Below are 24,647 nucleotides of genomic sequence, written 5' to 3' on the forward strand. Positions count from 1 at the left end.
CCACCTACCAACCAGTAAGAATTCCAGCTCTCAAAGACCTGTTAGTTTTTCTTTAAGAAGCCCTCCTGTTCTCCACTCATTACCTGTATTAACTGCACCTGTTTGAACTCGTTACCTGTATAAAAGACACCGGTCCACACACTCAATCAAACAGACTCCACAACCTCTCCATGACCAGAGAGCTGTGTAAAATTGTAGATTGGGATGGGCTACAGGACAATAGGCAAGCAGTTTGGTGAGAAGGCAACAACTGTTGGCGCAATTATTAGAAAATGGAAGAAGTTCAAGATGACGGTCAATCTCCCTTGGGCAAGATCTCACCTCGTGTGGCATCAATGATCATGAGGAAGGTGAGGGATCAGCCCAGAACTTCACAGCAGGACCTTGTCAATGACCTGAAGAGAGCTGGGACCACAGTCTCAAAGAAAACCATTAGTAACACACTACGCCTTCATGGATTAAAATCCTGCAGCGCACGCAAGGTCCCCCTGCTCAAGCCAGCGCATGTCCAGGCCCGTCTAAAGTTTGCCAATGACCATCTGGATGATCCAGAGGAGGAATGGGAGAAGGTCATGTGGTCTGATGAAACAAAAATAGAGCTTTTTGGTCTAAACACTTGCCGTGTTTGGAGGAAGAAGAAGAATGAGTACAACCCCAAGAACACCATCCCAACCGTGAAGCATGGAGGTGGAAACATCATTCTTTGGGGATGCTTTTCTGCAAAGGGGACAGGACGACTGTACCGTATTGAGGGGAGGATGGATGGGGCCAGGGAATTGTGAAATCCTGGCCAACAACCTCCTTCCCTCAGTAAGATGGGTCGTGGCTGGGTCTTCCAGCATGACAACAACCCGAAACACACAGCTGGGGAACTAAGGAGTGGCTCCGTAAGTAGCATCTCAAGGTCCTGGAGTGGCCTAGCCAGTCTCCAGACCTGAACCCAATAGAAAATCTTTGGAGGGAGCTGAAAGTCCTTATTGTCCAGAGCCCCGAAACCTGAAGGATCTGGAGAAGGTCTGTATGGAGGAGTGGGCCAAAATCCCTGCTGCAGTGTGTACAAACCTGGTTTCTGTACCAAATATTAAGTTCTGCTTTTCTGATGTATCAAATACTTATGTCATGCAATAAAATGCAAATTAATTACTTAAAAATCATACAATGTGATTTTCTGGATTTTTGTTTTAGATTCCGTCACTCACAGTTGAAGAGTACCTATGATAAAAATTACAGACTTCTACATGCTTTGCAAGTGGGAAAACCTGCAAAAATGGCAGTGTATCAAATACTTGTTCTCCCCACTGTACCATAAAATGCAAGTAAAGATTATCACAGCATGGGCTGTTTTATCTTTCCTTAAATTCCTTGATTTCTCCAAAGACAACAAATGCAGAATGAATGTCACTCAGAAGCAAAAACTGTAATCTAGAAATTACTTCCTATAAAAACGTGTACATGTGAAACCAATGGCATACACAAATAAAACTGTAGACAAACCTAATAATTTGCAATATCTCAAAAGCATTATCAGAAATTGCAAAAGGACTGCTGGATTAAAGTTGGAAAATGTGTTCCAACTTCGAGCCTGCAGATTTGAAAGAATACTTGTCGCCTGTTAGCCAGAGGTTGCCGTTTAGAATGTTACAAACCCCACAGGAAAAGGCAGCAAAGACTGAAGAGAAGCCTAAAGCCAAAACAGGAGTATGGCATTTTGTAAAACCTCAAATACAAACTACGATAATAAACCTCAAAACCACTTAAACATTTTTAGCTCCAAAGACACTGTTGGTGCTGCAAGGCCAGACCCATTACAACAAGGGGGAGGACACACCCCAAGCACCCCTCCTTGGTTTGACTGCTAGAGTTGATCGAGTGACTTAACATGAGAGAAATATGTTTCCTGTTTTTTGTATTACGCCTATTGTCATTGGTTCCATTAAAAAGTGGCTGAGTCAAATAAAAAAATATAAAATGGTTTATGACAGATATTTTCGTTTTCCCCATAGAAAGTAAGAAGGTCATGGTGAACCAGTGTGCTGGTTCAGCCACCTGTAACGGAGCGGCAGCTAGTGCAGGCCGAGATGCCTTTGGAGACGGCAACGTGGTGACCCCAAAACTGGGACCACAGCCGTCCACATTCATACAGCTCTCCTGCTTCTACCGCTTTGTGCCCTTTCCCTGATCAACAAACATTAATGGTAGCCCTAAATGGTCACTGTTTACTTGGCCTGGCAACTTTCAGTAACCTAGGCAACATTTTAGCTTAGGTACAGAATAATTACAGTGATGCCAAAGTATTTAGACAGTGGCACATTAAATGTTTTTTTTGCTCTGTACCCAAGCACCCCCAAGCATGACTTTGAGAATAAGGAGACTCATGGGTACTATCATCCATTTTGAGTGCAAAATATATAAGTTATAGCACTTTTTGTTCCGTTTATGGAACCGAAAGTATTGGCACAAATGTACCTACAAGTCTGTCTGTGTAAACTGGTTCAGTATTGGGTCCCATATTCCTAGCATTCGGTGGGTAGATCAAGAGTGTGAAATGTATTATAGTGTCCTTTTGCACAAATGCCTTGCTGTGTCATTGATCATTATTCACAATTAATTCAGGATAAACTGTTATTGAAGCGTCAACATTAATGTGAAAGTATTTACAAAGCTATTTTATATTTTAGTTAACCATAGAAATTATAAGTAAAAACGAAACAAATGATTTAACCATTAAAACACAGAATAATATGACAGACAGTCATAACATACTGCAAATGCATCCAACCTCTTTATAGTCGCAAGCGAAACACTGTCATTGTATGCTAGGAATATTGGACCAGATCCAACATGTGGCTACTTAAGACGAATACAGTAAATTTGTCCAAATACTTTTGGTTCCCTAAAGTGGAGACACTATGTACAATGTGCTATAATTTCCAAATTACATAAAATATCCTCACGGACTACACTTAAAATCCAAAGTCCCGGAGAACTGAGCCACATTTACAGCTTTGCAGTCCAAATACTTTAGCGCCTGAATGTCATTGTATTTGAATAGCCAATAAGTATGAGTAAAATTACTAAGATGCTCCACTTATGTTATTCATTCCCATAGACTAGACCTTATGACTTTTGATGTTAAATGGGCACTTCAGCAGATACGCTGTGAGTGTTGATAATGTTCTAATATGAATGCAAATAAAATAGAGGATTCAGCTAAATCATTCTTGAAAATAAATAACATGCAAACTTCCCAATAACATACTTTTACAGTCATGTATGAACAAATGGAAGAATTGTCAGTGCTTTTTCTTCTTTGCTGTCGTTTTATTTCATCCTTTGTTTTATCATATTTAACAACGCAGATTGAGCCTAGAGAAAATATATACTGGTGGTTGTGATCCTCCATTAATTTCTCTTGAGTTGTTGACACGGAGTGTTAACAATGAATCATGTTAGATGTAGTGTTAGGAGTTCAGTGTTCTCCCTTCTATGGAGAACCCAGTTCAGTTTCCTCATCTGTCTTATCTCCCATATGTCCACTGGGGAGGAACATTTCTGAAATGTGTCTCCAGATTCTTTTGTCTCTGGGACTGTAGAAATTCACAGTCAGTCAGCACACAAAATCTTTGCAACAAAAAATATAGACAAATTAGACCTGTTTAAAAGGTTCCAAGTCTTTACACACAAAGTTCTGTGTTGGGCTATGAGGGTCTGAGGTGGCGTAGTTCCGCCTTGTTGATGCATCGAGTTCTGTACATCCTGCTATTACTGTAGGAGCAGCGCCCTGTTCAAATCCCCCAAAAAGTGCATCCTTTGTCCCTCATCCCATTCCAAGAAGAACCACTGATCAGACATGAATGGACAGGTGACAGCACCTCTCCAGTAATAAGTCAGTCATTCATCCAACAGCAGCACTGAGTTCAGCAGGCTCATCCCCCGCCCCGCCCCCTCCGTCACTAGTGAGGCGGCGGCCGGGCCTGGCCCATCATCCTCAGCCGGCTCTGGTCGATGACATCCAGAAGGTTTTTGGCATCCACGGCCAGGGCGTGGGCCGCCGTCAGCATCTGCTTCTTGTAGTCCTGCTGCAGGCTGGTCATAACGTACTGCTGAGCCAGCTTCATCTTGTTGATCAGCTCAGCCAGGTCAGAGTTCAGCAGCTTCTGGGCCATCTCCACCTGTAGGTGAAACACGAGACATTACTTGATTAAAACAGAACAATATGCAATTAGAGATGAAATACAACCCTGTTTCCAAAAAAGTTGGGAAACTTTAGAAATACAGTTGTGCTCATAAGTTTGCATACTCTGGCAGAAATTGTGAAATCTTGGCATCGATTTTGAAAATATGACTGATCATGCAAAAAAACTGTCTTTTATTTAAGGATAGTGATCATATGAAGCCATTTATTATCACATAGTTGTTTGGCTCCTTTTTAAATCATAAAGATAACAGAAATCACTCAAACGTCCCTGTCAAAAGTTTACATACCTTTGAATGTTTGGCCTTGTTACAGACACACAAGGTGACACACACAGGTGAAAATGGCAATTAAAGATTAATTTCCTACACCTGTGGCTTTTCAAATTGCAATTAGTGTCTGTGTATAAATAGTCAATGAGTTTGTTAGCTCTCACATGGATGCACTGAGCAGGCTATATACTGAGCCATGGGGAGCAGAAAAGAACTGTCAAAAGACCTGCATAACAGGGGAATGGAATTTTATAAAGATGGAAAAGGATGATGGGGAGGGGTTCAACACTGTGAAAGACTGCACAGGCAAATAATGCAACAATTTAAGAATAATGTTTCTCAAGATAAAAATGCAAAGAGTTTGGGGATCTAATCATCTACAGATGGTCATGATTTTCTGGCCCTCAGGCCAGACTTCACTGCATGGGCTCAGGGTCACTTCCAAAAACCCTTGTCTGCGAAACACAGTACGTTGCTGCATCCACAAATGCAAGTTATAACTCTACCATGCAAAGAAGAAACCATAAAAACAAGATCCAGAAATGCCGGCGCCTTCTCTGGGCCCGAGCTCATTTAAGATGGACTGAGGTAAAGTGCAAAACTGTCTTGTGGTCTGATGATTTTTATATATTTTTTGGGAATAATGGACGCTGTGTCGGACAAAAAAGGAGAGGGCCCATCCGGCTTGTTAACAGTGTACAGTTCCAAAGCCAGCATCCATGATGGTATGGGGGTGCATTAGTACACATGGCATGGGTGACTTGCACTTCTGAGAAGGCACTATTTATGCTGAACAATATATACAGATTTTGGAGCATGATATGCTGCCATCAAGTCTTTTTCAAGGAAGGCCTTGCTTATTTCAGCAAGACTATGCCTAACCACATTCTGCATGTATTACAACAGCATGGCTCTGTAGTAAAATAATCCGGGTGCTAAACTGGCCTGCCTGCAGTCCAGACCTGTCGCCCATTGAAAACATTTGGCACATTATCAATCAAAAAACAACAAAGGAGACCCCAAACTGTTGAGCAACTGAAGCAAGAATGGGAAAACATTTCACTTTAAAAACTACAGCAGTTCCTAAACGCTTACAGAGTGTTGTTAAAAGAAGAGGTGATGCAACACAGGGGTAAACATGCCTCTGTCCAAACTTTTTTGAAATGTGTTACTGGCATCAAATTCAAAATGAGCATGAATTTTTCCAAAAACAATCACATTTCTGAGTTTCAACATTTTGTATGTTTTCTTTGTACTATTTTCAATTAAATACAGGGATAAATGATCTGCACATCATTGCAGTCGGTTTTTATTTGCATTTTACACAGCGTCCTAAGAATTTGGAAACTGGGTTGTACAAATACGTTTCAAGAACAATACACGAAGGAGGGATGGACACATGAAATGTACAAAAAGGTTTCAGGGTGCATATATTCCAGTAAATACCTTTTAAGGTAGCAACATTGTAGAAGTTGATAGAATAGGATATGGCATGAGGGGACAGTTCAACAGACTAGTAACGTACCTCTCGGTGTGTGCTAGCCGGAAGTAAAGTGATCGTTTCATCCACTGTGGCCAGGAGTGTCCTCAGTGCCAAACCCACATCCTGCAAAACAAATATCATATGAACTCATATGAACTAACCCCATCAATCTGCTCTCCACAAAACACCCCGTGGGAATAGAAAAAGAAGACAGTTTTCTGTGGTAAAATGCTTTGCTGTGGGGTGCCCTGTTGAACATGACTGATTTACGGCGTGGCTAAAGGAAGCTGTGTCTGTTCTACCTTGACCATTGGCACGTATTCCTCGGGAGGCGCCGGCTGAATTTTACTGGACATTTCTATGACAGCCTTCACCAGTCCCGTGACGTTCTCATAGACTTTGTCATTGGAGCGGTCCAGGTTGGCAGTGGGGGGCGGGGTGATCTCCTGAGGCTGGAGCTAAATTTAAGCAAAACATGAAGAAATAACAGAGAGGTTCAGTAGATCAATTTCATGTTCAACCTTTCATTTCAAATTTTGGCCAAAAGATGGCAGTGTTCTCATTAGTCAACAACACAGTCATTCATGGTAGTGAATAACAATGAAAGAAAATGACAAGGGAATTGGAAAATTCATATAATATTAAGTATATCATTAATAATATAATATTATTGGAATTGTAAATCAAATGTAGAGAGGTTTAGCGGTTATGTTAGAATTATGTCAGCATTCACATTGTATATGATTTATGTGGAATTCATCATGATTCATCATTCTTGTCCAAAGTATCAATAGCGCAAAGATTCCATCTAGGAAAGATTCATTGGGTAATGTGTTCACGATTAACTGGGTTGTTTGAAATTATAAACGACAAACCCACATTATCATAGTCACACAGACCTGATTAAACAAAACCAGCCTATCATATGGATGGTAAAGATGTAGTGTCAGTAAATTTAATGGAAAGAATGCATTAAGATGAAAAGGTTTAATTGACAGACAACAAGTGAACAAACCCTAGTCGAGACCCAATTCTATTCAGAGACGTTTTATAACGTTTACCAGTGATAAAGATGTCCCACCCCACAACAGCAAAACCCATAGCCGGCTTTTTGAACTTAAAACAAGTAATGAGTGACGATTTGGTGAGAAATAAGGTTAGAGACACACACTCCCAAACATACACACAGAGAGTCTCAGATTCACAGTGTTCTCTTACCCGCCAGGGCTAAGTTCAACAAGAGTAAGGCAGAGAGGCAAAGAGGGACAGAAGAAGGAGAAATATCAATGCAACAAGCAATATAAATCCATGCAACAACACAAGACAGCAACCTTTAGTTAAAATTGAAAAAACGGTCGAGTAGATCCCTAATCAGCTCTGGAGGTGTTGGTGACTCTATATTAGTTGACCGTGACCATGCAACGTTGTGTTTCAGTAGTCTTCTCTGGGTCAAACATCCCACTGCTTCACACAGCGTACTGGAACAGGGAGGACATTGTTTTGGCAGTGTGGAGACGCGTCATATCTCAGCCCAGTTAATAACTGAGAATGTCCGCTGAATGTCCATTTCAGCTTTTACACGTCGCCTTAATCTTACTCCTTAAGAAACAACCACATTCAATGGGGTATTCCTTCTGTCTCAGATCAGCTTCCCTAGGGCTGTTAATAAGATTGTGTACTGGATGGAGTATTTTCCCACCCCAGCCTGACCGCTTGCTGGTCATGTGTTATTTGTGCTGTTACTATGTCAGCTAAAGAGGAACCCCAAATGGCAGCCTGTTCCCTATGTAGTGCCCCACTATTGTGCAGGGCCCAGGTGAACTACCCAGGGGACAGGGGGCCATTGGTGACACAGCCCTCCTAGGCCACTGGTGCTCTGGTTCCCTGAGGTAAAGCTAACACTCCAGAAACTCAACGTAGCCACAGTTATCATCACTGGGTATTTCCAGTCTTCGCTGTATACAATGTCTCTCAAAAGTATTCACCCCCTTGGACCTTTCCACATGTTACTATGTAACGACATGAAATCTCTTACGTGTACAAGACTGAATATAGACAATGAGTTGTCATGAGCTCTCACCCCCTCATCCGCTACCATACAAATTGGTACAAAGTGTTATAGCAATGGGGCTGAATACGTATGCAATCAATTAATTTTAATTTATGTTGTAAAAAGAGGAGGGGGTGAATACTTTTGAGAGACATAATGAAGATGTAACTTTCAGGGCATGTTCAATTACAAATTGAAAACCGGTCAGTTGATTCAAGTAGCCAGGTGAACTTCTATAGTTTAAAATGTTGTTGTTTTGTAGAGTAGACGCGCAAAGAGAACCCCCAAACACAATACCTACAGAGCCAAATCACAGAGTTGTTGTATGTATGTGGGTGTAAAGTGGGCAATAAAGACAGCTGAATGTCCTTGCTGCTGAACCACAGTTTGGATGTCTAGATATGTTGAATCAGCCTTACCTTCACTCCGTCATTGTAACTTTCCACAGGGTTCAGGCTGGCCTGACTGCCCAGATGACTGGGCGCCCCGGGCCGAGGGGGTTTCTTTGGCGGAGCCGCATGTTCTGCTGGAGAACGGCCAATAGGGTGCGTGAACACAATGTCATGGGCATATACCTCCGCGTGCAAGTAGAAAAGCCTAACAGAGCCCCGTAAGGACAGGATTCGATTGCCTCTGTTATAAAGCTGTAGAAGACTCAACACATTCCTATGAAATGCTATTATGGCAACACAGACGGACACAGGCCAAGCCTGTCAACGCCGTTAAGCTGTTTGAATGATGGAGAAATGTGGTGGAGCAGCTGAGGGAACAACAGCATGGGTCATCACTCAGAGCCTTCACAGTCAGAGCACCACAGGGAAAAGTGAAAACAATAAATGGTGCTAGAAACTGTAATTATGCGTTCCACATTCGCCAAGGCATTACCTGGTTGGCCTATGGGCTGGTATATGTGCTGGTTTCCCGTCTGCACAAACAAAAACACAAACAAGTAGTTAAAATAAATACGCTAGAAATCACACAGCATTCCAGAAGGCGTGTCTCGGGTGCTAGTGGCATTGTTGGAGCCTCTTAGCCGACACACAGAATACTCTCGCTGCTTGGAGACACACTAACCAGACAACCGAAGACTACTAGTTTATATGATGGGCCGTCATTAACAATATCCCTTACTCTTATGCCCTTTCTAAGTGTAAGTTAACATAACAGTTGATTGAAGCTTACACAGTGGCCAACCGTGTCAACTCAACCCGTCGGCTTTACCCTCCGCCTCTGGGACTCTGACAGTTGTCTTTCTCTGAAGCAAGATTATGGTTTGGCAAATTGTAAAGTAGAGTGAAAGACCTGAGCACTGCAGCCTTAATGTGGTGGTGCTTTTAAGAGGGCATAGGAATGGAATGCCTGGGTGAGTTTGGCCTGAACCCAATCAATGATCCATGCAGAGAGAAAACACAGCTCTCAATACAGCTTAACATAATGCCACAGATCAACGAGAGGGGACAGATTAAATGATTCTGGTCCTGTCAATCAGAACGGAGGGATACTCATTCATCCCATGTCAACACTGTATCCCAAAGAGAATTCAAACAGCAGATCTCCAATGCTTTCCCACCCTTTCCCTGTCTGTCTGGATATTTATAATGGTTGGTCCCCAGATGTTCTGTGTGAATCTGGTAGCCTCCTGACCCTTGACTTCCCCTCCTCCAGCTGAAGACAGATCCCCAGAGTGCTAATACAAATATATACAGCCTGGGGATGGAAACCTGCCTCAGGAATGCTCATGCAGTAAGTATTGCCATCAGCACTGTAAACGAAGTCTATACTTTTTTGTATGATTAAGAACACATTCATATTTTCAGAACAAGCAGGGTGTGACTTGGGTAATAGAACCAGCAAACCTTAATTTACTGACCAATCATGTATATGTTAAATGTATACTGACCAATCATGTATATGTTAAATGTAAAACTGACCAATCATATATGTTAAATGTAAAACTGACCAATCATATATGTTAAATGTAAAACTGACCAATCATGTATATGTTAAATGTATACTGACCAATCATGTATATGTTAAATGTAAAACTGACAAATCATGTATATGTTAAATGTAAAACTGACCAATCATGTATATGTTAAATGTAAAACTGACCAATCAAGTATATGTTAAATGTATACTGACCAATCATGTATATGTTAAATGTAAAACTGACCAATCAAGTATATGTTAAATGTAAAACTGGCCAATCATATGTTAAAATGTAAAAGCTAATATAAAAAATATGTATAAATACATGAACAATCGCTTGATTGATATAATCTAGCGTTTCAACCCACTGTCTGACTGACAAGTATAAGCTTATGCCTCATCAAAAACCCCAGGTCACAACAAGCAGAGACCGACGGAGGCATTTAGGGAACAATCTTTTCTCTTTAATCCTTTTCAGAAAAAACAATACTCCAAATGATATTCTGCAGGTTAGCAGGAGAGATAATGTCCTGTTTTTCCATCTAGAGAAACCAATTAAAGAGAACACTTACTGTGCCTTGAAGGCTGCAGTCATCCTGCTCAATGCTGCCTCTTGAATTCCTTGGATCTGGTTTCTGGTTGAGACAGACAGAGGGATACAGCAGATAAATGAAACAATCACACTGTCAAAAAACAAAGTAATTCATTATCCACAAAATGAACAACTGGAATTAACATCAGTGAAAAAACATAACAATAAATGTAACAACCATATAAATACAAAATGCAGCTTTGTAAACCCAGAACAAAATGAAACAACAGGTATTGAAATCTACAGCAGGCAGATTAGCAAATTAAACTATTGGTAGCGCTTTCACTCAAAAGGAAAAGTTGAACTGGAACATAACTCTGAAACCCCCAGAGCAGAAAATGAATTTCTGGTCCTCTTTTACTGGTAACTGATTAAAACCTTAGTCTTTACCCCATCTGCCTCCCAAGCAATTGGCATTAACCCCCCCCCCCCACCCCCCCCAATTCCTCCCTCTTTGCCAAATGCTGTACCAGTTTTCCTAAGCAGGACTTGAAAACCTGCATCCTCTGGGCTGCTGTTCTCCTTTGGGTATTCCAGTGCCTGGGAGCAGAGTATAAAACGAGCTGCGAGGAATTCCATCAACTGGATGAGAAAGAGTCCACACTTGTACTCCTGTTTCCTGCCAGATGAAAAGTCTATGTGCCTGTTGAGTGAATGACTGACACACTGAACATGCAGACAGCTAGCTGTCTCTCTCTCTTTCCTCTCTCTCTCTCTCTCTCCTCCCACCCTTCCTCCCTCCTCACCCCCCCCCCCGCTCTCTTTCCTCCCTGGTTCCACCTCTTCCCTCTCTCCACTGGTCCTTGTCTCCCTCTTCTTCTGGTCCCTCCCCTTAAATGAAATAAGTGTCTATGGGTGTAAACTGCACTCAGCCTACTCAGCTTTCCAGTAAAGATCATTGGCTTTCACCAACTTGTGGGTCAAAAGAAGTTTACCGTACTTAGTGGTGCATAGAGGGAATAACCTATAATTAGATAGGAATTTGCTGTAGACACACCTGAGCAAGCTAACACACACACACACTCCATATGCAACTTCAAAAACGATCATAACTTGGTTTTCCAAAGGACTGAAAAACACAATGGTCTTCTCTGAAAAGATCTTTGTTAAAAGTGAAAAATTATATGGGAAGGTGAAGGAGGCACTCTGGGACCTATCTCTGAGATAATGACACAGTGCCACTTAAAAACCTGAGGGCTATGAAGCCAGTGCTAAACATAATGTACAACATCTGTGCACAATTAACTCAAGGCTTTCCAAGGAATGTCAACGCATATTTGCCAGACATTATAGTGAAGTTGTGAGTAAACAAGGGATTGAACTCGCACAATATAGGAATAATAAAATTGTATCTAATGTGACTGATTCCATAAAATATCGGCCCCTTTTCAATGCAAAAAAAACCGAAACAGTTGTAACCTGGCAAGGTTAAGTCTGTTGGGGACAGGCTGACATACACAAATCAGCCGATACTGTGAGTGACGTTCTGAAGTTGTTGCTTCACACACCACAATGCAATGCACCTTACTGCAGCTCATTCTGATCCACGATGTTACAGAGCAGGTACGACATTGTGTTCCAATGGAAGTATTTAGACGTCTTATGGAAGGACTTCATTAAGCACCACATGAAGGCCACGGTTATGGAAGTGTTACGACATTTACTGCATCAGTGTGTTGATGGGACAACATAAAAGCCCATTACGTTCAAACAGACACAAGATATGTAGCTATTCATCTTTGTCATAAGCTGTGTGCATGTGAGTGTTTTAGTGTGTGTGTGTGTTTTAGCGTGTGTTTTAGCGTGTGTGCATGTTTTAGAGTTTGTTTTAGCGTGTGTGTGTGTGTTTTAGCGTGTGTGTTTTAGAGTGTGTTTTAGCGTGTGTGTGTGTGTGTGTTTTAGCGTGTGTGCATGTGTTTTAGCGTGTGTGTGTTTTAGGGTGTGAGTGTATGTGTTACCAGGAAGCGTTCCTCCTGCTCCAACCAGCGCTGGTCCTCCTTCATTTGGTGCTGTTGCATCATCATCTGCTCCACACTCTGCATGTCCGGAGGCCCCCTGTCCTGCGACACCCAGACACAGAGAAGAAAGAAGATAAATAGATGGGGGCGTTCCAGGGGCCCGCCAGGGGGGCGCTCCCGTCGCTGGCCTATGTCGTCATTCTCACCTCCTTGTTGGCGGACCACATGGGGAGGTCTGGCTGCCGGTGGTGGTTCCAGGGGTCGTGGGGGCCCTGGGGAGGGTACAGGCTGTTGGGCATGGAAGGCAGGCCGTGAGGACCTGGGTATCCGGTCACCTGGGAATTAAAAGAGGCTTTGAGACTAGGTGGCGGGGCACTAGTCCTTCCAAAAGCTGGCCAACAACGTGGGTCGTCTGCTTGGCGGAAACGGACCGGCTTGACTGGCGCACTTCAACACCCCATCTTCCAAGATGGAAAGGCACGTGTCAAAGCCTGATATAACGGTCACGGTGGCAGTACCTCGTAATGGTTGTGCTGACCCAAATGCTGTGGGCTGGGGTAGAACCCGTCACTGGAGCGAGGGCTGGGGTACCCTGGTCTGCTGGGCTACGGAGAGAGTTACAGAGCTTGGTTACATTGGCTATTCAGTCATTCACTATGTCAAATGTCGTCGGTGGTGGTGGGGTGACAGGCGCACGCACACACGAGCACATACACACACACGCGCACACACATGCACACACACGCACGCACGCACACAGGCACAAGAACTCCAGGTGCAAGTTGATTAAACAGAGTATTAAAAAAAACGGGTTACAACAAAAAAAGTAGACACACAAAAAGCAGGCGGTTAGTTGAAAGGTATCTAGTGAACAGTCATGAGAGTTCTGGTGTTAGTTGAAAGGTATCTACTGAACAGTCATGAGAGTTCTGGTGTTAGTTGAAAGGTATCTAGTGAACAGTCATGAGAGTTCTGGTGTTAGTTGAAAGGTATCTAGTGAACAGTCATGAGAGTTCTGGTGTTAGTTGAAAGGTATCTAGTGAACAGTCATGAGAGTTCTGGTGTTAGTTGAAAGGTATCTAGTGAACAGTCATGAGAGTTCTGGTGTTCTGGTGACATCCTAGAGTTGATGGGTGGATATAGTGCAGGGGGAGAGAATTAGGAATCACTCTTCAATTCAGGGTTAATTGTTGAAATGAAGGCAGGCAACACCTCATCTGAGCATCACACAGCGTCCTCACAAATGGGGACATCTACCTGACACACCCTCTCACAGCACGCTGCTCGAGGCCAAACCTCCCATGTGCAGAAGACAGTGAATAAAACAGAACAGGCTGTATGTTAAAGACACAGAATAAAGACAAGGTGCACAGGAACATATGACACGATGTGCAACATACAGAGAGAAAAGGAACGTTACACAACACAGGAGATACATCCTATCAGAGGAAATCCTAGACGCAACATTAGGATACCTTAAGATGACGACGGTGGAAGGAAAAACAAAGAACTACAAATGAGCAAGAGAAAAGCACGTTGCAAAAACAGTACAGAACACCTGTGGCGGCCTGAGTTTACCATCTGTTCACCATCACTGTTCTCTACACTACGGCACGGCTGGGACCCAAACTACTCATTACACAGCACACATTGGACATCACAGTGCTGTATGACTCCACAGTGCTCTATGACTCCACAGTGCTCTATGACTCCACAGTGCTCTATGACTCCACAGTGCTCTCTGATGCCACAGTGCTCTATGACTCCACAGTGCTCTATGACTCCACAGTGCTCTATGACTCCACAGTGCTCTATGACTCCACAGTGCTCTCTGATGCCACAGTGCTCTATGACTCCACAGTGCTCTATGACTCTACAGTGCTCTATGACTCCACAGTGCTCTATGACTCCACAGTGCTCTATGACGCCACAGTGCTCTATGACGCCACAGTGCTCTATGACGCCACAGTGCTCTATGACCCCACAGTGCTCTATGACTCCACAGTGCTCTCTGATGCCACAGTGCTCTATGACTCCACAGTGCTCTATGACTCTACAGTGCTCTATGACTCCACAGTGCTCTATGACGCCACAGTGCTCTATGACGCCACAGTGCTCTATGACGCCACAGTGCTCTATGACGCCACAGTCCTCTATGACCCCACAGTGCTCTATGACTCCACAGTGCTCTGACTCCACAATGCTCTATGACTCCACAATGCTCTGTGACGCCACAGTGCTGTATGACGCCACAGTGCTCTATGACGCCACAGTGCTCTATGACGCCACAGTGCTCTATGACTCCACAGTGCTCTATGACTCCACAGTGCTCTATGACTCCACAGTGCTCTATGACTCCACAGTGCTGTATGATGCCACAATGCTCTATGATATCACAGTGCTCTATGACTCCACAGTTCTGTATGATGCCACAATGCTCTAGGACATCACAGTGCTCTGACTCCACAGTGCTCTATGACTCCACAGTGCTGTATGATGCCACAATGCTCTATGACACCATAGTGCTCTATGACGCCTCGGTGCTCTGACATCACAGTGCTCTATGACGCCTCGGTGCTCTATGACGCCACAGTGCTCTATGACGCCTCGGTGCTCTATGACAGGAAATTAATTGGCACTAATATATGACAGTAATGTGTTGTATTTAATGCTGATAATGACAGTAATGTGTTGTATTTAATGTTGATAATGACAGTAATGTGTGTTGTATTTAATGCTGAGAATGACAGTAATGTGTGTTGTATTTAATGCTGAGAATGAAAGTAATTTGTTGTGTTTCATGCTGATAATGACAGTAATGTGTTGTATTTAATGCTGAGAATGAAAGTAATTTGTTGTGTTTCATGCTGATAATGACAGTAATGTGTTGTATTTAATGCTGATAATGACACAAATGTGTTGTGTTTAATGTTGATAATGACAGTAGTGTTGTTTAATGTTGATAATGACATTAATGTGTTGTGTTTAATGTTGATAATGACAGTAGTGTTGTTTAATGCTGATAATTACAGTAGTCTGTTGTATTTAATGTTGATAATGACACAAATGTGTTGTGTTTAATGTTGATAATTACAGTAGTCTGTTGTATTTAATGTTGATAATGACAGTAGCGTTGTGTTTACTGCTGATAATGAAAGTAATTTGTTCTGTTTCATGCTGATAATGACAGTAATGTGTTGTGTTTTATGCTGAAAATGACAATAATTTGTTGTTTTTAATGTTGATAATGACAGTAGTGTTGTGTTTTATGCTGAAAATGAAAGTAATGTGTTGTGTTTTATGCTGAAAATGACATTAATTTGTTGTTTAATGTTGATAATGACAGTAATGCGTTGTGTTTAATGCTGTTGACACTGTGTCCTGTCACAGGCGTTTGTGGTCAGCTGTCTCTGTTTCTGGGTGGCAGGGGTGGGCCTGCTGGTCACTGTGGAGGTGGGGGTATTGGAGGGGCTCCTCCAGGGCTGAACAGTGGGGGGCCCTGAACAGGGGAAAGCGGGAGAGAGCTGAGCGCTAAAGCTTTGAGGTACGGACACCAACAGGCCAACAGGCATTCCCGACTAATGCTCTGCTGCATGGACTGCTGGGGGTGGGGTGAGCTGGTAAAACAGACAGAACGAACACAGAGTATATAGCAATGTGATGATGAGATACTGTAGAAAGACAGACAGGCAGCCAGGGAGACATAGACAAGCAGACAGACAGGCAGACAGAAGCAAACAGAGGCACAAAAATCAAATGTGGGTTCAAATGTATTTGAGCATGTGTTAACATACTTTAAAATAGTTATTTGTAAAAACCTTACTGATTAAAAAAAAACTATTTACAAATAACTGTTCAATGTACGCTGAGATTGAAAAAAGGTGCATGTACAAAAGCCTTCCAATATTCCACAATTTGTTCTTTCAAATAAAGGTGATACTTATCTAAAAATACATGTGAAAGTAATTGCGCCATTCTAACTAGTATTTGAACCCAGGTGTGACTGAGGGACAGTGAGAAATGATAAGACAAAGAGAAGCACAACAAACAGATTGAGACATGATAGAAGTCAAGCCAGTGAGGAGCCGGTGGGTAGAGGGTGCGGAGAGCCGGCTGATAATGTAAACAGTGAGGAGCCCGTGGGTAGAGGGTGCGGAGAGCCGGCTGATAATGTAAACAGTGAGGAGCCCGTGGGTAGAGGGTGCGGAGAGCCGGCTGATAATGTAAACAGTGAGGAGCCCGTGGGTAGAGGGTGCGGAGAGCCGGCTGATAATGTAAACAGTGAGGAGCCCGTGGGTAGAGGGTGCAGAGAGCCGGCTGGTAATGTAAACAGTGAGGAGCCCGTGGGTAGAGGGTGCGGAGAGCCGGCTGATAATGTAAACAGTGAGGAGCCCGTGGGTAGAGGGTGCGGAGAGCCGGCTGGTAATGTAAACAGTGAGGAGCCCGTGGGTAGAGGGTGCGGAGAGCGGCTGGTAATGTAAACAGTGAGGAGCCGGTGGGTAGAGGGTGCGGAGAGCCGGCTGGTAATGTAAACAGTGAGGAGCCCGTGGGTAGAGGGTGCGGAGAGCCGGCTGGTAATGTAAACAGTGAGGAGCCGGTGGGTAGAGAGTGCGGAGAGCCGGCTGGTAATGTAAACAGTGAGGAGCCGGTGGGTAGAGAGTGTGGAGAGCCGGCTGATAATGTAAACAGTGAGGAGCCCGTGGGTAGAGAGTGCGGAGAGCCGGCTGATAATGTAAACAGTGAGGAGCCCGTGGTTAGAGGTTGCGGAGAGCCGGATGTTAGTCACCTCATTAATCAACAACAAACGTAGATCTCCACCATCATGTAAAACTTGACCCGCAATTCCAGAGAAAACAACCACCAACACCTCCATCTAACAGTCATCGTGCATTGTAACCTGAGTGTTTGAGGTATAATGGTGGCTGTATACACATCAGGTCACTCACGTCAACCAACAATGCTGTATTTGTCCATGGTGGAGACTTGGGCTTAGGTACAGATAAGCAGTATAGCTACCCTCAAAGCAAAAATAAAATATAAAAAAACTATTATGAGGCAGTTGTTGACTAAAGCTCATTCTCAAACTGTGCTGAGCTGTCCTATAAAGTGTTTCCATACGTCCTTGGGCAAATGATCATCCTGCAATGTTACCAGCCAGAAGTGTGACTGACTGGGCAGGTGTTGATGATGACGCACGTCGCCACCTTAAGTCACAGTGTGTGTGTGTGTGTGTGTGTGTGTGTGTGTGTGTGTGTCTCTGTCTGTGTGTGGAAGCTCTTACTTTAGGCGGTGCCTCGTCTGTCCCCCCTGACTCCCAGGACACGTTGACCTGTCGTCTCATCTCCATGCGTGTCCTCTCCTTCTGCTGGAGCTTCTCCTCTTCCAGGATCAGGCTGCAGAGGCACAACAGACCACCGACCAGGGGGTCAGGTTAACCCAGCACAGTACAAGGATGGTTACGGTTGCACGTATGCTCACACACAAGGCCGATGCCCTCCTCTGGTCGGCTCTGACAGTCACGGTCTCCCTTTTCTGTTAAGCCTTACAGCACACCGCTGCAGTGAGCTGGCGACAGGGCGGCTTTCAGACAACACAGCTGAGCCCTAGAATAACCTTCCCTTGTAGCTGACCTGCACAACAAATGCCACCCTATTCTCAACGCACCCCAGTCAAACGTAGGGCACTGGCACAGGGAACAGGGTGCCACTTGGGACACAGGCCAGGCAGTAATCACCCGGGACCTTGACGGGATGCCGAGCAGGGAAGGCTGACAGCGGTCTGGACCCAGACAGGATCTGCTACAGTCGTTTAAAGTCTCCGGTCCGCTGCACATGGAAACACACTGGACCAAAGGGAAAGCCTTTCGAACACATGAAACTGCTTACCTCCCTTAAAAGCCTGCAACAACCATTAAGAGAAATGCTATTTATAGCAGCTAAATTAGAGGAGGGGCGTGTCTACTATACTGTACAGACTCTACCCTACAAGTCCAGCCTTTAACCCCATATTCACAGGCAATGTCTAGTGCAGCAGAAAACTGAAATACTGTCAAAACATACAGCACCTGTGATCAGGGCAGTGAGAGCTCCAGAGTACTTCTTCCTCAGTGGACAAAGACCCAAATACAGAGAACACACTATTTCCACTGGATCCCTGTCTCACCCTCTCCCTCTAAATCTCCCTCTCGCTCTCACCCTCCCTCCCTCTGTTCTTCTCTACCTCCCCCTCCCTCCCTTTTTTCTGTCGGTCTGTCCATGCGCAGTGTGTGTGAGCAACTGTGAATGACACAAAACAATAAGACTGGGGCCACCTGTCCTGGCCATTCTCCAGAACACTGACCTGACCAGGCAAAGCACACGACATTCACCAAAACCAGTCGCCACTTTCAACAGACAATTGTAAATAAGGCATTCTGATTAACTTAAGTATTACTAGCTACTACCTTTTAACGGCAAAATGAAAGAGTCTGACGGTATATTAATGGGAGCACACTAAGCACCATGTCATACGATCCTCCAAGTTCACTAAAGGACTGTAATGTCCCTGGCAATGTATTGGGATGTACAGTACCTGAATCAGAATCACCACTCCACATGTGCTCAAGGAACACCTCACAAGGACAAAGTCCGCTGACTGAGTCACGATGAAAAGGAAGAGTGAAAGGCTAGGAAAAACACCTGTTACCTCTTAACAAAGGGCGTTCAGCTTCTGCTGGAGCTCGTGCAGGAAAGGGAGAACACATCTTTTTAGGTAATCCATTAGGGAAGAGACATCCAGTACGTGTGGCACTATCAGCACAGCATCCCATGGAGACCACCAGGCATGGAGCCCAGTCAGTATAAGAGTGTTGAGTAGAGGACAGAGTTGGGGACTAACCCACTGCCTTCTCTGCTGAGGCCAGCTGCTTCCTCACTCCTTCCTCCTCACTGTGTAGGGGAGTGTTGCACTTGGCAGCTGTCCCCTGGGTATATCGCAGGCGGGAGGCTTGTTAAAGGGGTGGGGTCTCTGGACTGAAGCTCTCCCCCTCGTGGAGCTGTCAGTCCAAAGGAGACGGTGCCGGTCAGCCTGGAGGAAGCAGTGGTGCCGTCTGGCTGCCTGACTGGCAGGGAAAGACGTGGCCGAACAGACAGGCTCAGGACAGAAAGTAAGTCAGGCTCTGGCGTGTAGGGTTTCGTTTTGACAGCCCTCCTTTCCATGGAACCTTTTAATAATGTCCCTTCCCTGCTCCTCTAATAGCAGTGCCCTAGCCAATGTTGCATCCCATTAAAACAATGCTGAACAGGCTTTACAATTACACAACTGACTTCCAGGCTGCAGCTTGTTCAGCACCTTATTCAGGGAATATTACAGTGGTACCTTGTTAGGGCATTTGGTACTAGATCCAAACAGGCAGCAAAATAAGCACCAACAAGGGAGAGTCATGTTCGTTAGGACTGGTTTTGGGGAGAGATTCTGGCTGTGTGGAGAGAGATTCCAGCTGTGTATTAAAGTATGATAGAGAGATCGTTTGTGTGAGTGTTTGTGTGAGTGTTTGTGTGAGTGTTTGTGACACAATAGAAGATACTCTAATACTGTATCTGCCAGTCACACACACACACACACACCAGTCTCAGCAGCTGGGCTGCCTAATTTATATTATAATGACGTAAAACAAGCCTCAAACAATTAACCCCACATTAAATGGAATTTGTACAAATATTGACATGGTTTCCAGGACACAGCGGCCTCCACCATGCCCCTGTAGCACCAGAACATAACCAGTGTGCTGGATGTCAAACAGAGACGTCTACATTGGAGGTGGGACTCATGCCGAGCGTTGAACGGCGTAATGAAAGCACAGCCCTGTTATTTTCCCACAAGTCATTTCTGTGTAAACCAACATAGCTGCGATGAGAGCCGGCATACAGCATGGCCACCCATAAAGACACTGCAGCCGGGCATAAAAGCGCTGTGTCCTAAATAACCAGGTTCCCTACAGAGTGTTTTAACTTGGATCCCACTATGGAATATAGGGTGACATTTGGAATGTGACAACTGATGGAAAAGTCCCAGACCCCTGGCAGTCATGGGGTGAAATGATGACGTAACGTCCCTCAGGGTATCTTACCTGGACATCTGACTGCCAAGGAACACAAGTGTAAGCATGCATAGATGTTATGATCACGCTGTATTATGACTAAAACACAACACCGGGGAAGTATTCCAGTGTTGCATTAGAGGGGACGTCAGAGCCAGTCACCAGGGGTAGGCTGTCTATCTGTACTGTCTGGGAACAAATGGCTTTAATCCCCTTTTTGACCATCCCAAAAAACGCGAAAACTCAAAGCTCAACCAAACACACAGGTATATGGACCTAGTTCTGACTCCCTAACAAACACACAGGTATATGGACCTAGTTCTGACTCCCTAACAAACACACAGGTATATCGACCTAGTTCTGACTGTCTGACAAACACACAGGTATATGGACCTAGTTCTGACTGTCTGACAAACACACAGGTATATGGACCAAATTCTGACTCCCTAACAAACACACAGGTAAATGGACCTAGTTCTGACTCCCTAACAAACACACAGGTATATGGACCTAGTTGACTCCCTAACAAACACACAGGTAAATGGACCTAGTTCTGACTCCCTAACAAACACACAGGTATATGGACCTAGTTCTGACTGAATAACAAACACACAGGTATATGGACCTAGTTCTGACTCCCTAACAAACACACAGGTATATGGAGCTAGTTGACTCCCTAACTAAAGGAAAACCTAATAGAAGGCAAGATTTGAGGGTTGGGCCCAGGAACTGTTTATCTCAGTTAGTCATCCCAGACAGGAAGTGCTACAGACAGGCGTGGTCTGACAAGTCAGGGCTTCTCAGAGAGACGTCCCATAGTCCTAGACATGTATAGTAGTAAGCATGTCCTTTATGGCACCTGGGAGAGCATTGGCAGCACTAATAAGGCCATCTTCAACAAGTCCATTTCCTTCTTCTTATACTTCGGAGTAGACAACCAAACTACAGTAGTGTGCACACTAATACTGTAATGTCGTAGTGTGCACACCAGCAGGGCCAGCCCTAATCTTTTGGGGGCCCTAAGCTAAATGTTCCTATTTCCTATTGGTCCAGGGCTCACCAGCGGACACAAGAAAAGTATGTTCTGTTTGAACAGGTCTAAAGCCATTTCCCACATGATGCCCAGAAGTGTGACTGAATTGCAAAGCTCAACTGAATCACCGCGCCCAAAGTCCACAACGTGCCAGCCAGAGACCAGGTCATGTAGTACAGTACATCTACCTGCACACACAAGCCAGAAACATCCCACCTTCCATCAAATGTTGAATGCTTTAGTGATGGACTGACATCTAGTGGTGAAAGAGGAAACATATTATACGGATTTATATTCTCCCCCACTCGACCCCTGTTGGACAGCCTCCCCACTGATTAAGCCGTCTGGACAAGACTTGGCCCACCAACCAGGCTTAACTGAAAATGATTGGACCACCAACCAGGCTTAACTGAAAATGACTGGCCCACCAACCAAGCTTAAATGAAAATGATTGGCCCACCAGCCAGCCTCACTGTTTCTGAGCACCTCGATTTGATTTCAGTCAAGATTCTGTGAAAGTTTCAACTGTAAAATAAATTTTTGCCAAGTATACCTCCTATGACACAGTAGTCGTAAAAAATAAACCACTCTCCAAGACATGATAAAGAAGGACCGGAAGAGAGTTTGAGTCCACAAGGCGTGGCACCAGTAATGTAGACGTATTCAGACGGACGCACCTGAGCTGTGCTTTGAGCTCCGTGAAGCGGGGCCTCTTGCTGGGGTCATAGGCCCAGCACTTGGTCATCAGACTGTACAGAGTGGGGGGACAGTTGTGAGGCATGGCCAGCCGCTCGCCGTTCTCTATCCGGCCAATCACGTCGTTGTTCTTCACCCCCTGGAAGGGCTTGACTCCGTACATGAGGATCTCCCACATGCACACACCTGGGATAAAAAGAGGCACCTGGTTATTTACTGAAACCCTCGGGTACCCGGTCGGCTACTGTACAGCCAACAGTGAACTGTGAAGGGCTTCTGGTCCCTGGGCCTACCAAACATCCACACGTCACTGGCTGAGGTGAAGCGCCTGAAGTTGATGGATTCCGGTGCCATCCATTTGATGGGTAGTTTCCCCTTGGAGGCTGTCGAGGGGGTGGCATAAACAAACACAGCACTTACACACTGGTACCGTCATTTCTCGTTTATAAACCGAGGCTTGTACACAGATTTTGCAAACATCTTGGACCACGGCGGGTAAATACATGACTGCTTAACGTCGTAGAGGTCTCAGAAACTCCAGTAGCAAATACGATGCAATTGGTCTTTCAGTGTTTTCAAAAAAACATATTTTATTCTTCAACAAATTAGTTTTGGTAGCGCCCTATGACTGATGTTTAACATTATTGTACAAAATTCTCCGGGCAAATGCGGTTAATACTCTGGTTTGTATACACACAGAGCTATAAAATTAATGGTGCGCTTTATACACGGTGTGGGTTATAACCATGGAATTACGGTAAGCATTACAGAGCTATTCATTAATGTACAGCAGACCATTACGAAACTACAACCTTTGTAGTAGGAGCTGTCTTCCATGTATCGAGACAAGCCAAAGTCTCCCAGTTTCACACAGTCCACTGATGACACCAGAACGTTCCGGGCAGCAATATCCCTGCAAACGGCAGACACGGACACCATAACCATGCTGAATTACATGAGATACACGCTGAGTGCATTAGGCTTGGTGTGAGGCTTGACTCACCTATGTACAAAGCGTTTGCTCTCCAGGTAGGCGAGTGCTGTGCTTAGCTGGAAAGAGTAGAGGATCAGGGACGCCAGGTCCAGGTTGTATTTTCTGACTTGCAGAAAGGAGCGTAGCTGTAATGATAGAAACAGAAACCTCAGTGTACATGAACGTACCTCACAACCTACATTTCGCAATATTTGTGATCCCCCTATTGAACACTAGATGGCACCAGCCACGTGTACAGTAGAATCCCTTATTCATGAAAACAAGTGTTATAAATGATTCCAATCTTTACGAGATTTCAGGCAGGCAGAGAACACTCCTGCATGACCCACAGGTCACTGTAACGGATGGCACCAGTTAAAACAATCCCGTAATAAATGAATGTCCTGTACATCTACCGTAACTCTGTGTGTGTGTGTGTGTGTGTGTGTGTGGGTGTGCGCGTCCTTGACCTCTCCCAGGGTACACATCTCCATAATGATCCACACAGGGTTCTCTGTGATCACTCCAATCAGCTTCACTATGTGACGGTGGTCAAACTGTCGCATGGTCACTGCATGGGAACAAAACACAAACACACAGTCAGGACCTTACCATCAAATGCTCATGGGAACTTAAACAAGGTATTAGAAGCTTCACCCTACAGCTCAAATCGAGCTAAGCATCGTGGACAGCCGGGGTAGACATTGTCATGAAAAATAAGGGTTAGATAGTTAAGGTGGAAATCAACCCGTTTGTTAAGGTTCGGATCCGACAGTTTGTCTTTGTAAATATTTCTGTCCTGGACCTGATAAGTTGGATGTGGCATATTGAAAATAGCCCATGGATGAGGTCCGTGATGAACTTCATGTTTTTCTTTGGCAGTGCACAGACAGTACTTCTATTTTACGTGTGAGCTTGAAAAATATTTTCTTGCAAAGTGACATCCTTGTTGGCACGGGCTTCAAACCCCCAAGCTTTCAGCTTGGTGTAAAAAAGTACAAAGTAAAAGTCCTCAACAGGGTCCGACTGTTCACCACTTTAGGGAAGCATCTAATGAGGTCTATAGTAACCAGGTAAAGGGAGTTCAAAACTAATCAGTGATCAATTAAATAAAAAGGAAGAGTGTAAATTAGTAAGGTCACTAGCTAGATATAAACTCTGTTTACCTGGTCATTAAGCTCTACCTTGGAAACTTCCCAAAACGCAGCAGAGTAGTTTTACTTTTTACACCTCTGCCTTTCAGCAACTGGTCTGTGTGTGTGTGTCACAAACTTCAGACAGGAGGACATTATTGGTGTGACGAGTGCACAGTACTGGGGCAAGGACTGTGCAAGAGTAAACCCACTTTCTCCGAGCCCATCCATCTCTACAGCAGCTTTCACAAATTCC

General features: G+C 44.4%; 1 protein-coding gene across 9 annotated transcripts in view; it reads right to left on the reverse strand.

Moving 5' to 3' along the window:
• Positions 1-1,262: 1,262 nt before the first annotated feature.
• Positions 1,263-24,647, reverse strand: part of ptk2ab (protein tyrosine kinase 2ab) — an 83,198-nt gene continuing 59,813 nt past the window's right edge. For 5 of the 9 annotated variants that reach the window (XM_020041269.2, XM_020041268.2, XM_020041270.2 and 2 more), the window contains 16 exons: positions 23,729-23,829; positions 23,289-23,404; positions 23,098-23,198; positions 22,579-22,668; positions 22,267-22,471; positions 17,761-17,872; positions 12,998-13,084; positions 12,686-12,814; positions 12,480-12,581; positions 10,502-10,564; positions 8,886-8,925; positions 8,420-8,526; positions 7,169-7,177; positions 6,253-6,408; positions 5,993-6,073; positions 1,264-4,172 (listed from right to left, as the gene is read on the reverse strand). In XM_020041269.2, the coding sequence (XP_019896828.1) occupies positions 3,954-4,172; positions 5,993-6,073; positions 6,253-6,408; positions 7,169-7,177; positions 8,420-8,526; positions 8,886-8,925; positions 10,502-10,564; positions 12,480-12,581; positions 12,686-12,814; positions 12,998-13,084; positions 17,761-17,872; positions 22,267-22,471; positions 22,579-22,668; positions 23,098-23,198; positions 23,289-23,404; positions 23,729-23,829 (1,718 nt within the window). In that variant the 3' untranslated portion in view covers positions 1,264-3,953. Of the gene's footprint in view, positions 4,173-5,992; positions 6,074-6,252; positions 6,409-7,168; positions 7,178-8,419; positions 8,527-8,885; positions 8,926-10,501; positions 10,565-12,479; positions 12,582-12,685; positions 12,815-12,997; positions 13,085-17,760; positions 17,873-19,163; positions 21,535-22,266; positions 22,472-22,578; positions 22,669-23,097; positions 23,199-23,288; positions 23,405-23,728; positions 23,830-24,647 lie in introns of those variants that run through there. The other 4 variants (XM_020041264.2, XM_034288799.1, XM_020041265.2 and 1 more) reach the window with 4 other exon arrangements.

Source organism: Esox lucius, chromosome 20 (assembly GCF_011004845.1).
Source record: "Esox lucius isolate fEsoLuc1 chromosome 20, fEsoLuc1.pri, whole genome shotgun sequence".
In the NCBI taxonomy this organism is placed as follows: Eukaryota; Metazoa; Chordata; class Actinopteri; order Esociformes; family Esocidae; genus Esox; species Esox lucius.